Raw genomic sequence first — 15820 nt, forward strand, 5'->3', positions numbered from 1 at the left:
GGATTATCCTAAAGACATATGAACGGAATATCTGAAAGGATCGTTGAATAGACATCACAAGGCCGCTTATGCGTCCAACTACTATTGTTACTATATCAAGACAAAAACAAAGCTAGATCAAAATGATATTTGATTACTCTAATATATTGACTAGGATGAATACAATGAATAAATGCGCCTCTAAGACCACAAACACCTTTAGACCGAAAGACCCCTTTTAAAAACAACCGAGACTCATCAAATGCCAACTTCTGTTTCGTGAGAGATGTCTTCACTGTTGCATGTTGCTCGCGCGCAAATATCTTGTGAAGCTGTTGTCCTGCTCCGTTGGAGCGCTTTGGGAGCCTGCCAGAGCCTCCTGGTAACGCTGGGAGAGACCGTCGTCATTGTCAGCGTGGGGGCCCACGTAGTCCTCGTAATCACTGTCTTCTCCATCTGCCAACCCGCGCTTGATGATCTCGTCTTCTTCATCTTCGGCTTCGCTGACAGTCTCGGGCTCTCCGGCAGGTTTCCTTGGCGGCTGCCGGCTTGACCCAGACACATTCATGTCTTTCATTAATTTTCCAAGTTCAAGCTCCTGCTGGGAAGATTTTTGATCTTCCCGCTCTTTCTTCTTGCGCTCCAATTCGGGCTTGTAATCACGTTCAAACTCCTGTCGCTTCGTCTCCACGGCCTCGAAGAACTCTTCGACACCATCGCCGGTCATTGAGCTGACGCCAACGACGCTGAGGTGTCGATAGAATTCCTCCAGCATGAGACTCATGCTGTTCAGAAGGGAGCCCATGTATCCACTGCCAGAACCAAAACCACCGGCACCACCTTCAGCACCAAAGGCACCTGAGTCTTCCTCTTGGCGCAGAGCCTGCTGGAATGCATCAAAGTCGGTCATCCATTCCTTAGCAAACTCGGCATCCTTGACGTCAGTCTTGTTGAAAACCAAGATCATGGGGAGCTTGGTCTTGTACAAGATACTGCATGCGTAGAGCATGTTGCTCATAAAGGTGCTGGTGGAGCTTGCGCGAGGTGTATCGATAACATATGCGATGACTGTCGGGAAGGATGTCGCCATAGTCTCGAGAAGGATACTGCCCGATGCACTCCAGACAAAGACTTCAATTTGGCCAGGTGTGTCGACCAAAATGTGTTCGATGGGCTTTGCGGAAGGGTTTTCGGGGTTCGGGGCGGTGCGTTTCTCCAAGAGTGAGATGATTTGATCGACCTTGGTGGCGAACAAATTTAACGAAGTCAAAATGCCTCCATTGGGACCCAGGTTGTACTGTTTCATCACTTCTTTGTAATTAATGGAGTCACGGATATCGATGTTGCTCTCGAAGGGCACCGAGTGCACCGCGGGGTCAAGGTTGACCACATATGGCACGGTCTTCTTTTCATGCAGATAGGAGTTGATTCTTTGCATGAAGGTAGTCTTTCCTGAGCCTATTCAATCCAAAATATTGACGATTAGATCACTGCAGATAAGTGAGGGGCGATCAGCAAATCAGCATCCTTACCTGCCATGCCCACGCAGACCACGGACACCGGAGACGGCATGGTGGAGGTGGTTTATAAGAAAAAGAACCGATTAAGCGATTGAAATGCAGAGACTTCTGTGGTTGAAGTGTATGGTTCAAGAGTGGAAGACAAGTGAAGAAAGATAAGCTTCTTTTTTCTGCTCGACTTTTTTTGTCGCGGGGAAAGATCTACGGCTGGACCGCCCGGCATTTTATAAACGTCATTCCAACTTTTTGCCCTTTGCTTCAGCTCCATCCATTTTTCACCCATCAGGAGCACCATGACTCTAGAAGACTTTGAAAAGTCATTGGCAGAGGGGAAAGAGGAGCGACACGAAAAAAGTGAAGGGCGACATCATCGAGACCGAAACCGCGATCGCGACCGCAGCAAAGAGCGCTCGGGACACCGTCATCGTTCCAGCCACCATCACCGGCGGCATTCCTCCAGATCCCGCGATCGGGACAGCGAGCGAGCTCGTGAATCCCGACATCGTGACGCTGATGGCCACCGGCACAAGCGTTCACGTCGTTCCGACGACCAAGGAGACGATCATGGACATAAACGCCATCACCGGAACTCCAAAGACGAAGGGGCATCCGCTGCTCCTCCAGTAATAGTACAAGAGGAGCCCAGTAATCTGAAACGTGACGCCTGGATGGAAGCGCCGTCGGCTCTCGACGTTGATTATGTTCATCGACCGGATTCGACGCGACAGGAGGAGCCCAAACCAATAATGCTTTCAGCAGACTACGAACTCAAGATCCACGACAAGGAGCTCAACGATCATCTACGTGATCTCAAGGATGGAAAAACAGTCGAAGAAATAGAAGATGAGCCTGCCCAGCACGAGGTGGACTATACCTTTGGGGACTCTGGGTCACAATGGAGAATGACGAAGCTCAAAGGTGTATACAGAGAGGCGGAAGAAAGCGGCAGGCCTATTGATGATATTGCTATTGAGCGTTTTGGAGAACTTCGCGCTTTTGACGACGCTCGGGAGGAGGAAACTGAGATTGATCGGCGCAAGACGTATGGCAAGTCCTACGTGGGCAAAGATAAGCCTAGCGGGGAGCTCTTCCAGGAAAGGAAACTCCAAAATGATATTCGAAGAGATCCGCTCGAACATGTTCGTGATCCAGAGCAAGAGGTCAATGCCGAAGGCCAAGGCAAGAAAATGGATACTGTGCCTCCCCCGAATACTACCCGCCACCTCGATATGACGGCATTGAATCGTCTGAAAGCCCAGATGATGAAGGCAAAACTCAGAAAAGCACCAGATGCCGCCGCTCTTGAGGAGCAGTACAATACAGCAGCAGCAGCAATGTCAAACGGCAAGGAATCCGACGTCGTGGTCCTTGATGTTATGCATAATCGCATGCTAGCAGGTTCGGGGAATGAGGTCAAAGCCATCGATACTAAGAGAGGTCGGGAAAGAGGTCTGGTGGAAGCAAATGAAGATATGAGCATTGAAGATATGGTGCGAGAAGAGCGCAAAACCCGTGGCCAACTCGGCGGAGAGGGCCGGCGCTTGGCGGATCAAATTGGTCGTGATGCCAAGTTTGAGGTCAGTCCTAGTGTTACATGTGATGACACCTATTTCCCGTGCTAACCTATGTCTAGAACGATTTGGAGTATATGGACGACAATGCATCCAAGCTGGCCAAAAGAGTTCATCGATCTGAGATTGACCTCAAGAACACAACGATCAATGACTTCCACAAGATGAACCGGATATTGGACAACTGCCCCCTTTGTCACAACGAAGACAAGGGCACGCCTCCACTTGCCCCGGTGGTATCTCTCGCGACCAGGGTCTTCCTCACACTTCCTACCGAACCCGAGATCAGTGAAGGAGGTGCTACTATCGTTCCAATCCAACATCGCACTAATTTAATGGAATGCGATGACGATGAGTGGGAAGAAATCCGCAACTTCATGAAGAGTCTCACGCGTATGTACCACGACCAAGGTCGAGATGTAATCTTCTACGAGAATGCAGCCCAGCCGCAGCGCAAGCGACATGCATCCATGGAAGTTGTGCCTTTACCCTACAGCTTAGGAGAGACCGCGCCCGCATTCTTCAGAGAATCAATTCTCAGTGCTGAGTCGGAATGGTCGCAGCACCGCAAGCTTATCGATACCCTTGCCAAATCAAAGCAAGGGTTAGGCCGGTCTGCCTTCCGCCGAACTCTCGTGAAGGAAATGCCCTACTTCCACGTTTGGTTTGAACTAGACGGTGGTCTGGGTCATATTGTGGAAGACGACAACCGCTGGCCTCGTGGAGATCTCTTTGCCCGTGAGATCATAGGAGGAATGCTGGATGTTGCGCCAGACGTCATCAAACGACAAGGACGCTGGAATCGTGGTGATCGCAGGGTTGATGGATTCAGAAAACGCTGGAAGAAGTTTGACTGGACCCGCATTCTGGTCGAAGGCTAATGAGCCTGGAACTGGCCCCTCAACACACTGTATTGTACACATATGGCTAGACACAGCTCCTTGAACCGTAGCGAGTCTCATTTCGAAGATTGAAGATACCAAGTCGCCATGGTCTCGAACCTTTTTTTTAATCCAAGACACAATATCACACTAGACTCAAGCACTACTCGTGGCTAACCTTTTAGTATGTCAACAGATAAAGACATCGGCATTCAAGCCGGTGGCTACGGTACGATGCACCGATTACTCCGCAGTTGAGCAGAAGTGTATCTTCTCATGTTGAACCGGTGATTAGCATAGCCAGTATCAGTTTCGGGATATTTTGAGGATTCATTATTCATAACAATAGTATGGATAGGAGACGGTATCATCGGGTTTCTTCCCTTTCACCTCATATACTCTTTAGAAACATTGAAGGCATGCGGAGACTTGCCCGATAAGCGTGGGGCACTTTTCCTCCCTCTCGGCCGATGTTTAGTATAATTTATGAGGTTGTGACTCTTATTGACTTAAATATCCCTCTTGGATTCTGTTCCTTTGAATCTAATTGTGTCTTTAGATCCCTCTCGCAACAACCAGGTCAATTGGTGCCTTGATCAAACAGCCTTGAGTTTGCTTATCGGTAAGTTCAAAATATATGTCAAGAGAAGGCGTCGGAATATTGCGACCCGAAGTAAAATGGAGAGAGAGAGCCTTTTGGAAATTTGACTTGGAGTTGATGTTCTAGCATCGCTACACAATCCTCGCCTGCTCAAACCACTAATTGTCTTGCTCAACACAGAACTACTATCAATACATCAGAATGAGTTCTACCGGCCCCAAGCCTAAGGTCTTACGCATCGGAAGCATCGACCAGTCCGTCTGCCCCATTCCTTTGCGGCATTGATATACATTTCATGATCTTAACATTATTCGAATACAGTGCGCAGACAGCCTGGAGTGCATTAGGTGAATTGGCAGACCTAGTTGAGTCCACAGCAACCAACCGAGCCGAGTTCATCCAAGAGTGCAAAGACGGCAAGCTGGATGGCGTTGTTGCGATATACCGAACAATTGGCTCTGTGACCCAAACAGGGCTCGTAGACGAGGATCTATTGAATGTGCTACCAAGATCACTCCGATATATCACACACTGTGGTACGTCAAGCTTAGGATATACTCAAATGTGTATATGCTGACATGGAGCCTTTATAGGAGCCGGATATGACCAAATAGACGTCCATGCCTGCAGTGCACGCAACCCCTGTGTCCGGGTTTCCAACGTCCCAACTGCAGTGGACGATGCCACTGCCGACGTGAACATGTTCCTGATTCTTGGCGCATTGCGCAACTTTAACGCCGGTATGAACGCCCTGCGCGAGGGAAAATGGCGCGGCAACCCAGCACCTCCTCTCGGCCATGATCCCGAAGGAAAGGTTCTTGGGATTTTGGGAATGGGTGGTATTGGACGTAATTTGAAGAAGAAGGCAGAGGCTTTTGGGATGAAGGTCATCTATCATAACCGCCGCAAGCTCAGTGATGAGATGTCTGCGGGTGCTCAATATGTTTCTTTTGATGAGCTCTTGTCTACCAGTGACGTGGTCAGCTTGAATCTTCCATTGAATGTAAGTGATTCCCATTTCACAAGAAATCGGAGTATATTCTGATATTAATCGAGTGAAGAAAAACACACGCCATATCATCAGCAAAGCCGAGTTCGCTAAAATGAAGGACGGCGTGGTAGTGGTTAATACCGCCCGCGGCGCTGTCATGGATGAGGCTGCTCTGGTTGATGCCCTGGATAGTGGTAAAGTGTTCTCGGCTGGTCTCGATGTTTTTGAGGAAGAGCCTCGGATTCATCCTGGGCTCCTCAGTAACCAGAATGTAATTCTGGTTCCGCATATGGGCACATGGACCATTGAGGTGAGTTATCTCTTTTCTATAAAGAGGGTATGAAGCTGACTCGCTCAAAGACAATGCTTGCCATGGAAGAATGGACAATTGGGAATATTCGTATGGCTCTTGAAATTGGAAAACTGAAGAGCCCAGTTCCGGAACAGGCGGACCTTTGAAGAGTATTGGGCTGTTATTTACATATGACACTTGGATGACGCTGAACCTGACCAAGACTACGCTCTAACTAGCTTGACACACGACTACTAAGATTCGAGATGTGTAGATATTCCTCTCTAGACATATCCTTTTGGCATAACCCCCAAGCAAGCATAGCAAATGAATACAGGTCCCTTCAAATCCAAATTTAACTAAACCCCTATATATAATACTGATACACAGTTTTTTTTATAGTTCAGCGCTACATAGTGCGAGCCTCCCGAAACACCATCTCCCCCCCCCAAACCTCAAAACGGGTACAAAATAGAGAACAAAGGTTGTGGTACCTCTATATATTTAGATCTTGTTTTCAAAAACAATATTTTTTTATAAAGGATGAATGTGTATCCCCAAATAACGTTGATTGTATTAAACGGTGAAACTATCAATCGTTTTGTCGATCCCTATCACTCCCGCATAGTTTTCTGCCGGGCAATATCAATGTGATCAGGCTCGATCCACCTCTCTTATTTGAACTTCTTACTTGAACTCAACAATCCGTCATGGCTGAATTCTGGAAATCAGCAGTAAGTGCATATCTTTACCCGTCTAGAATCCTGCTAACGATTTCAAAGCCGCGCTACTGGTGCAAACAGTGCAAGATCTTCATCCGTGACACGCCCTTCGAGAAGACCCAACACGAAGCCAGCCCAAAACATCAAGGCAGCCTCAAGCGCTTCCTCAGACAAATCCACAATGAGAATGAACAAAAACAAAGAGACTCACAACGCGCCAAAACCGAAGTCGAGCGATTGCGACAGGCTGTGGGTGGCGGGTCCTCTACTGACAAAGACAGCGCGAAAGGAAGCGCACCGCCGGCCCCCAAATTTACAGAACGGCCTGCTTCCCTAGAGGAGCGAAAGAAACAGATGGCGCAGCTCGTGGCAATGGGGGTTGCCGTCCCTCAGGAATTCCGCGCTGATATGGCCTTAGCAGGAGATTGGCAAACCACATCTGAGACAACGATCGAGGTCCAGCAGGGATTAGAGGGCCCCACAAAGTCAGTTGGAGTACGCAAGCGCAAACTTGAAGGCGAAGAGGAGGATGAGCATGCCCCTGAACCTATTGTCAACAAAGGTTGGGGCTCGAGGATGAGGCTCTACCCCGGTGCACAAGAGGACGAGGGCCTGGATGATTTGCTTGCATCCACCAAAGATATCAAGAGGACGAAAACCTTCACCCCGAAGGTCGAGATCGATGAACAGGCGACAGCCACCAAACAACCCGCCCTTATCGCAAAGGCAGAAGATAATACTCCCAACCCAGAGCCCCAAGAGACGAATGAGTCAATTGAGGTCAAGACTGAAGAACCCACCCAGTCTTCAGTAGAGCCAGCCATTGAAGAGAAACCGCAAAGTGAAGATGCTGCGCCCGGTGTCGTCTTCAAGAAGCGCAAGCCGAAGGCGATGAGGAAATAGTCGCACGTTGGGAGGATGTGATAACCGCAAAACATCCTTGTCATGACTCAAATATATATGCAAGCCCCTACCCTTGATCATCCCAACTGCTCGGGGCCCTTGTACATCCGACTCCAATCCGTTGGCCCGTGACCCCGCAAGGCTGCAAGTCTGCAAGTATGTTGCTTCAAGCAACAGGCACACAATGCACTACTTTCACTTTGCCAAGCGATATCAGAGATGTACCAAAGTCTTCAACAAAAGACTTGGGGCAGAAATTCCGTTCCTCGGGATGTACATTTCGAACCCATTCACCCAGAGGATCATTTGCAGGCCTCAACTTTCTATGCGAATGCCTCTTCTCAAGGCGACCCCCTATCTATGGGCACACGTGCAGGTCTAAAGCATGGACCTCCGACTATGTAGGGTTGAATCATGTCCATGCCTTTTCGCAGGACAATCTATAGCTTCCGTAGATTTGGCCCATGGATTTGAACTAGAAAGGCTGAGTGCAATATTAATTCGACTCTATGTTAATGGAATGTAAAATACAAGAGGATAATATCAGAAAAAGAACAAAAAACCGATATAACAAGTGTAGATAAAGTGAATAGACTGAAAAAAACAAATATAAAACCTCGGAGTATGCAATGTTGGGGTAGAAAGCGGTGTTTGCCACTATAATTTTTTTTCCTTCGCAATCAAAGCGGAGAGTTTCATCGCCGGAAAGGAAAGCTCCTTAAGCCTCTCTTTCGCGCTTTTTCTGACCTCCGACTTTGGCATTTGCATAGTCTCCTTGTGATTTGTGTTTCTGTCGATCTAATTCTGTTAATCTATCTACCTGGTAAGTCTTGGAAATTCGAGCAAGTCGCGATCCCCGCCTGCCAATCCCTATGCGCATCATCTCGCGCCGGAGCCTCACCCTGTGCGATACAATGTCCTGTATTCCTGCTGTCAAACAAGGTCATCGAATACTGGATTCTACCCCGCGATCCCTTTCCGAGACCTGGTTGTGAACAGGTGGTTGAATTTGACGCTGGTCACCACGAATGCGACCTACGAAACCTCAATTGGCTAGCAGGATATCTGGACATGCCAGGTGTATCATGGAGATGGAAATTCGTACAAATGCATAGTTGCGCTCAGTACTATGGCTCAGTACTATGTCCTACACATGGTTTAGTCCGATTGGATCTAAAGATGTTGAAACGGAGGGCCTGCGCTAGCACAGTGCTTCTTTCCTGGCCTGATCGACGACTCTACCCTCACCGCGCTCCGTTACTCTCTGCAGGATACACACAAGATTGCTGGCTGAATATTTTGACTAACACATATTGGACCCCACAGATCATAGGGTATAAATGATTTCTAACTCCCCATCCGTTCGACCTGGTGTGATTTCTTCGCTCAGCGACAAACCAGACGACCTTTGACCTTACATACTCGAATACTCGAACACTCGACCTTTACTCAAGACCTTGTCTTCCCTACTTGCAAAATACCTACCGATTTCCCCCATCTGATCGAGACTTTCATTGGGAGACTGTGAATTCCAATATGGCGGAGCCGACGGACTCGAGCGCCCCGCCTGGCGAATCCACCAATCCTGCGACCGAACCGAATGCGCCAGCTGCTGAGACCGACCGACCTTTAGCCCAGAATGAGCCGCTCCCAGTGGAAACAAACCAACCCCCCGTGGAAACAAGCCAAGAACCGGCCGCGCCAGCACAACCAGAAGAAGCAGCACAACCAGCACCACCGGCACCACCAGAACCGTCAGTGGAATTAGCAGCGCCAGAAGTGCTAGCAATACCGGAAATGCCAGCAACACCAGAAGTGCTAGTAACGCCTGAATTGCCAGCAGAGCCAAATTCGTCCACAGGCCCGCCACACAATGCGAGCCCGTATCAACCAGAAGAAATCACCCAGCCAGCACATGGCCCAGATGTGACACTACCGTCTGTTGAATCATCACTTCCAGCGATTGATCCTTCGCTTCCACCCATGGACACATCAAATGGCTTCGATGATTCAGAATTGCACTCCTTTGATGCGTTGCCTTCAATAGGTTCATCTGCGGCTCCCGACATGTCACTGCCTGCGATTGATACAAGTCTCCCCTCCCTCGACCATTCCTTACCAGCGATTGGAACCGATGATATCCCAACAATGGATGGCCATGATTTTGGTGACGATAGTCACTTGGACCATCACGATTCGAACGCCGGTATGGCAGACTCTACGGGGCATGACAATGGGGGTGTGAATGGTGCATCTCACTATCACTCGACCAACGGTTCATATCAATATTCGCATAGTCCTGCTCAATCACAACAGCCAGGAAGCCAGCAGTCACCGCAGACGCATACCCACCAGTTTCAGGCGCAACCGCAACATTATCAGCAAAACGATATGTATCACAATTCTTCCCAAGGACAAGTGCCACAGGCACCTATCGGATCGCCGCTTCCAAACAATATGCCTCCGATGGCTTCTATGGGACAATACATGGCTGGGTATCCCTCTAATATGGGGAATGCGCAAATGCGATATCAACTCCCGGGAGACCCGAACAAGATGTTATCAGGCAATAGACACAAGAAAGAAGTCAAGCGACGCACAAAAACCGGTTGTTTAACTTGTCGCAAACGAAGAATCAAGGTGAGCGCAAATGTGTAGATTCGCGGGGCGGAGTTTCTCGCTCGCTTGTGCCCGTCAGACCCCGCCATTTATTTTGTCCGCTTAAATCCACCCTCTCAACCTCCAACTTTTTTTTTCTTTCAGTTATTTGGATATTTGGATATTTTTCTGGTTCTAACTTGCCTTTTAGTGTGACGAAGCACATCCCGTTTGCAGAAATTGTGTGAAGAGCAAACGTGAATGTTTGGGCTACGATCCTGTGTTTCGGACTCAAGCTTCTACACCATCAGCTATCCAACCAGCTCCTAACCCTCCTCCTTCGCTGATTGTGAATCCACAAGGCCCTTCTACTTCATCAACACCTTCTTATCCTTCCTATCCCTCTGCGCCTCCCGGGTACATGCCCGCTTCGTCTCAACCATTCGCACCTTCTCTCCACTCCGAATCGCCCACTGCCTCTGCTGACCAACACGAGCACGGAGCTTCTATTGATTCTTCTTTGGCAACGAACAATCAATCCAATCATACAGAAATGCAGAACACCGGCGTACCACGTCAACAAGGCTCGGAGCCTTCATACAAAGGTGAGTTTATATTTGTTTTCGTCGGCGCATTGCCGCATTATGCATAGGTAGCTAACAATCCGTCTAGCCAAAAACCTCTATGTCAATGACCTCTTCTCTTTGAGGGGAATCGCCCCTCCTCCTCCCAACCCTGTCGCAACTCTTCCACCCGGCCGCCTCGAAGAGATCCAGGCAGTTTTCCTTGCCACATATGCACCTGCGATCGACAAGCTTCTCGAGGTTCGCTGGTATTCGGAGAATGCTCTCTCACTACTCATGGCCGATGCCCAGCTTATGGCGGATTATTCGGCTTTGATCATCGCTTTCAACGAATGGGACCTTCAAGACGGCGAAACACTTGCTCGTCTAGAGAGTTTCGAGGCCTCGATCATCTGGAAAAGCATGTCATTGTGTCGCCAGGTACCGGACGGGGAAACTGGACAACAGGGGCGAGACTGGAATCTCTGTGTGTCTTGCGCACGTTTAAACGTGGTCGAGGCATTGCTGACTTGGAACCACCTGGACTCGAACCCCTTGTCGCGGGAGCTAGTCATGGATGCCGCCAACCCCCCGAACACCCCAGATCAGTTCCAGAGCCGCCAATTGGATTTCTGGGACCAGGTCGGAGAATTCCTCACACTTTATGACAACGAAGCAAGCTCGGCCAAGCAGATCGACGACACCCTCAGCCGGTGTCGACAATTGCTGGATACATATGAGAACCGTGATATCATATACTCCATCTCTGTTGCACGCCATCTAGGACAGCGCTGGGCTGACTTCCCTAACAGCCTGCCTAAGGTGGGCTACACCACCGAGAAAGAAGCTGGAACAAGGCTCTTTGTCGCACAGAAGTTCCTCGAAGAAGAAGCCGAGGGCAAGGGCACAACACAAGTCTACAAGCGGGTTTGCTGCATGGCAGTACGCTCATGGTGGGTTGCTCGCGGGTGATCAAACCTCTTGTGACTAACGTCGCTTCCGAGCGTCTGCATTGCCCCTCATACTCTTACATTACTCCTTGCATAATGAGTTCCTAACCAAGGGCCATTACACCCTCTTCTCGATCCTGCGTCCTCACGGGGTTTTCATCTTGTTCTTTTGCGGTCAACAAAACAAAAGCATCATGGTCAGGCGTTATGTTTTCTTTTGCTCTGAATGATATGATCTCAATTCTCTGCCTGTTTACATTTCTTTCTTTTTGTTTCTATTGGGGGTTTAGGGGACTGGGCAGTGAGCGAGCAAAGCACTACGGCGTTTTGGCCTTTTCTTCCCCCCCCGAACATGTGGAATTATAATGACTCCATCTGTCTTTGTGTACATATAGACCGGATAATGTCCGTCACTCGAAATCGTTTATTTTCTGTAGTGCTTTTTACCTCTGGTTTTTGATTATGGAGTAGTACTGAGTTGCACCTTCCAATTTCGAGCACTTTCCTAGCGAGAACTTGGATTCTGTCAACACCCAGGAATGGAAATAATAGCGAGTAGACATTCTGGGCTTATCACTCTACAATATATAATATTGTATGAAGCCTGAACCGTCCAGACGACTTTTGTACGTATAACCAGGGAAATACTGCAAAACATGATCAAGTGGCTAGGCGTAGAATGATTATCATCTCGAAGGACTACCTCGTAGACGCACAATCAGAAATCTCAACCCGAATTCTAACCTCTCCCACTTCATTCTGAAACAGGAACCCGATATCCCTCGTCGAATCAACCAGCTCCACCTCCCTACGCACAAACCGGCTCTTATCAGGGCCATCATCGCCCGTTGTCTCAAGCCCAGAGCCAATATCAGGTCGACCCTCATCCTCACTATCCTCATCCCATTCACCAACAGCCTCATCGCCAACTTCCTTCTCCACAGGATCCCACTCGTCCGTCTCCCAGACCAACCGGAACCCAAACGCCGGTAGCCCGAAGAGCCGCGACACAAGTGCCTTGACTTGGTACGTATCAAACGAGCCAGGGATTTCTTTGACTTGGGTCTTGGATTCGTCGCTTTCAAGTGGCAGACGGAACGCCATCTTGACCAGTCGGGCTGCTACAGACCGCGGATGGATGACTCTCGCACCTGAGGAATCCGACACGACTGCTCTTGTGATAGTCGGTTCAACGTACAGCTCGCACAGCTCGCTGTACCGCGGGTGTGTGGCGAGGATGGCGGGTTCTTCTTCCTCGGTTGTGGCGGATAGTTCTTTGCCAATGAGGGATAGGTAGTACATCTCTGCGTTGGAGCGGTCTTGTGGTGAGATGGTGCTGTAGTTTAGGATGATGAGGGAGGATGGGAAGCGAGATAGGGTTAGCATGAAGGCTTCGTCGACGGTCATCGGTTTGGATGCTTCTGTGACATATGGTGGGAGGGGCGGTTGGTCGAAGAGGGGGTTGGCGGTGGTTCGGAGGGTGGTCAGGCCTGGGAAGACTGTAGGGAGTATGTTGAAGATGACCCAGGAGGTAATGTTGTTGCGGGATATATCGAGGGATCGGAGAGTTGGCGGGAATTGGAAGTCTAGGGTTGTATCTGTGGTGTTTTGGTTCACGGTGCTGATGATGTTGCCACGAACGGAGAGGTGCTCCAATTTTGGAAGTGCGGCGAGATGCCGAAGAGCTGATATTGAGGTGATCTCATTGTGCTCGAGGTTTAATGTTGTGATAGTGCTAGGGAGTGGACAAGTTATCTCAGAGAGCTGGTTCGCAGATGCTGTGAGAGATGTCAAGCTAGGGAATCGATATGCAATGGCAGCAATCTATGTCCAAAGTCAGCTTTGCTCAAGATTATCTGTGATTCATATGCCACATACTTCGTCCCAGCTCAGCAGGGTTTCTTCTAAATGTAACTCGGTGATCCCCTTGAAGGTCAGATCATCCTCCAAAGCTTGAAATCGATTTCCGCTATTGTCGAGTCAGCTCTACCATCGACAAGCTGACCAACTTTGAGACTTACCTCAACTTCAACCGTTTCAGGTGCTTAAGCTGATTGCAGATATCCCAAACATCACGCCATTGACTCAATAAGCTTCGACTGAGATCAAGTTCCGTAATCTTGGGACAAGTTTCTCCAATCTTTTGTGCTGCCTTACTATGTGAGTCTTGAGCCTGATTGTAGGATGCAAGAACCCCGGCAATTCGTAAACCATCAAGCAAGACAATGCGTAACTGTTGGAGCTCAGCGAGCTGTTTGCGGATTTTGTCGAAGCCAACCTCTTCAACAACCTTGCCGCTAATTTCGATTGCCTTGCCTCGAACTGTTCCACCAGTCAAGGCATTACTAGAAAGGCCACTCACAGACTCAGAAGCATACTTCTCCCGCAGGGCTTCTAGAAAGCTCCGAGGCTGGTCCGAAGGCCTGGAGGGGCGAACGAAAGACCCCGCCGTGGGTAGTTTGCTTTTGCCTGAAGCCAGGTTAGCCATGATTCAGATTTCAAAGTGAGATATTCATACATGAAAAGTATCTGACGCCTTTATGCTCTCCTGAGTGCTTGCCTCGACTTGCATCGTCCCATTCAACACCCAGCCAGTCACCGGTGGTCCCTTGAACGGTGCCCACATAGCGAATAGTACTTAGGTGACCATCGAACGACCGACGTTGGCCTACAACTGGGACACTCATAGCTCAAGCCAGACCTACCAGGTCATTTGTTCAAGTGTTTTGATGAGGGCTACTTTGTACTGTTTATCCATGATATCGCCCAAACAGCCAGCTTATATAATCAACGGCATTTCACCTGGGCTTCACTTGGATTAATGGCTGAAGACCAGGAATATTTCTTTAATCTTAAACAAAGCACTGCATATATAGCTCTAAAGCTTTACTACAGCTAGCTAACCTTTTTTCAAGGCTTTTTTTTCTACAAAAGCAAGCTGATGAAGGAACATGTTTTAGCATGTAGAAAAAGGTATATCCATTAGGAAGGCGGTCTATGCTTGATAATATGGCCCAATACTTTGGAGGTCCCAGTATGTTTTCCTCACATTTGGGAGATTCAGATGTTACAAGCATCTTTGAATGACCGAAGAATGAGACCAAAGCTAGATAATACTGCCATAATATATGAATGTCTAGATATGCATGTTGCACCAAGGCCACGGCCATAGTAATAACTGCCGTGGCTGACAGTGCTATATTAGCTACGATAGGAAGGCGGTCTCTGCGGATACCGCCTTCGCAAAACACCTGGATAGTGAACTCCGCCAACTTTCTTCAAGCTACAGCGCCGACAAGATGGATTACCAGGTATGTACACATTGACCTGGCGTATTGCCAGATCCTTCATCTAGAATCCTATCATGCTAACACATCCCGCAGAACCGAGCAGGCTCCAAATTCGGCGGCGGCGGCGTCGCCTCCAAATCCGCCACCAATGCCGACCGACGCGAGCGGCTGCGCAAGCTCGCAATGGAAACAATGGATGTCGAAAAGGATCCCTATATCTTCAAGAACCACCTGGGAACATTCGAGTGCCGACTCTGCTTGACAGTACACCAGAACGACGGCTCCTACCTCGCCCACACGCAGGGCCGCAAGCACCAAACGAACCTTGCACGACGAGCGGCGCGCGAGGCGCGCGAAGGAAAGAACCAAGACCAATCGTCTATGCCCGGCGTCGCGGGCGTGCAAGTCAAGAAGCAGCTGATCAAGATCGGCCGGCCGGGATACAAAATCACCAAGATCTTGGACCCTCTGACACGCCAGCAGGGCTTGTTGTTCCAGCTGCAGTTCCAGGAGATCACCCCGGGTGTTACGCCTCGTGTGCGCTTCATGTCGGCTTTCGAGCAGCAGGTTGAGACTCCCGATAATAAGTACCAATACTTGGTTGTTGCGGCGGAGCCTTACCAGACTTGTGCGTTTAAGTTGCAGGCTAGGGAAATCGATCGTCGGGATGAACGCTACTGGACTTGGTTTGATGAGGATAGTAAAGAGTTCTGGATCCAGATTATGTTCAAGACTGAGCGGGAAGAGATGTTCAGTGGTGTGCCTGGTCTGGCGCCCATGCAGACTTGAAATATTTTCTTTCGATTCCCTTTTTGCTCATTTATCTCTCTTGCTCTGCTTTGTTTTTGGACATGCATCAAAAGTTGATCGTTGTCTCCATGGCGGAAATCAGGATAGGCGTTTCGGGGTTGTTCCATGTTGATACTTAGTTTTTATCTGATTCTCGAGCGACTCGCTTT

At 49.1% G+C, this 15820-nt stretch overlaps 7 protein-coding genes across 7 annotated transcripts; 5 read left to right on the plus strand and 2 right to left on the minus strand.

The window, feature by feature from the left end:
- Positions 1 to 271: 271 nt before the first annotated feature.
- Positions 272 to 1551, minus strand: N7517_006885 (putative ATP binding protein; the record flags this gene model as incomplete). Its single annotated transcript, XM_056724615.1, has 2 exons — positions 272 to 1437; positions 1512 to 1551. The coding sequence occupies 2 exons, from the start codon at positions 1549 to 1551 to the stop codon at positions 272 to 274; spliced, it is 1206 nt and encodes a 401-aa protein (XP_056580865.1).
- Positions 1552 to 1792: 241 nt separating this feature from the next.
- Positions 1793 to 3951, plus strand: N7517_006886 (putative cell cycle control protein (Cwf19); the record flags this gene model as incomplete). The annotated part of the gene is made up of 2 exons (XM_056724616.1): positions 1793 to 3076; positions 3133 to 3951. 2 exons carry the CDS (start codon positions 1793 to 1795, stop codon positions 3949 to 3951), a joined length of 2103 nt encoding a protein of 700 aa, XP_056580866.1.
- An 802-nt stretch (positions 3952 to 4753) lies between these two features.
- Positions 4754 to 6002, plus strand: N7517_006887 (D-mandelate dehydrogenase-like dehydrogenase; the record flags this gene model as incomplete). Its single annotated transcript, XM_056724617.1, has 5 exons — positions 4754 to 4806; positions 4874 to 5088; positions 5146 to 5555; positions 5614 to 5853; positions 5904 to 6002. The coding sequence occupies 5 exons, from the start codon at positions 4754 to 4756 to the stop codon at positions 6000 to 6002; spliced, it is 1017 nt and encodes a 338-aa protein (XP_056580867.1).
- Positions 6003 to 6545: 543 nt separating this feature from the next.
- Positions 6546 to 7460, plus strand: N7517_006888 (putative formin binding protein; the record flags this gene model as incomplete). Its single annotated transcript, XM_056724618.1, has 2 exons — positions 6546 to 6569; positions 6618 to 7460. 2 exons carry the CDS (start codon positions 6546 to 6548, stop codon positions 7458 to 7460), a joined length of 867 nt encoding a protein of 288 aa, XP_056580868.1.
- A 1536-nt stretch (positions 7461 to 8996) lies between these two features.
- Positions 8997 to 11593, plus strand: N7517_006889 (putative C6 finger domain protein; the record flags this gene model as incomplete). The annotated part of the gene is made up of 3 exons (XM_056724619.1): positions 8997 to 10100; positions 10270 to 10663; positions 10731 to 11593. 3 exons carry the CDS (start codon positions 8997 to 8999, stop codon positions 11591 to 11593), a joined length of 2361 nt encoding a protein of 786 aa, XP_056580869.1.
- Positions 11594 to 12270: 677 nt separating this feature from the next.
- Positions 12271 to 14258, minus strand: N7517_006890 (uncharacterized protein; the record flags this gene model as incomplete). The annotated part of the gene is made up of 4 exons (XM_056724620.1): positions 12271 to 13395; positions 13450 to 13540; positions 13593 to 14040; positions 14090 to 14258. The coding sequence occupies 4 exons, from the start codon at positions 14256 to 14258 to the stop codon at positions 12271 to 12273; spliced, it is 1833 nt and encodes a 610-aa protein (XP_056580870.1).
- A 612-nt stretch (positions 14259 to 14870) lies between these two features.
- Positions 14871 to 15650, plus strand: N7517_006891 (spliceosome assembly protein PRP11; the record flags this gene model as incomplete). The annotated part of the gene is made up of 2 exons (XM_056724621.1): positions 14871 to 14882; positions 14955 to 15650. The coding sequence occupies 2 exons, from the start codon at positions 14871 to 14873 to the stop codon at positions 15648 to 15650; spliced, it is 708 nt and encodes a 235-aa protein (XP_056580871.1).
- Positions 15651 to 15820: the final 170 nt, after the last annotated feature.

Source organism: Penicillium concentricum, assembly GCF_028827145.1.
Source record: "Penicillium concentricum strain IBT 3081 chromosome Unknown utg000002l_segment0_segment0, whole genome shotgun sequence".
NCBI lineage: Eukaryota > Fungi > Ascomycota > Eurotiomycetes > Eurotiales > Aspergillaceae > Penicillium > Penicillium concentricum.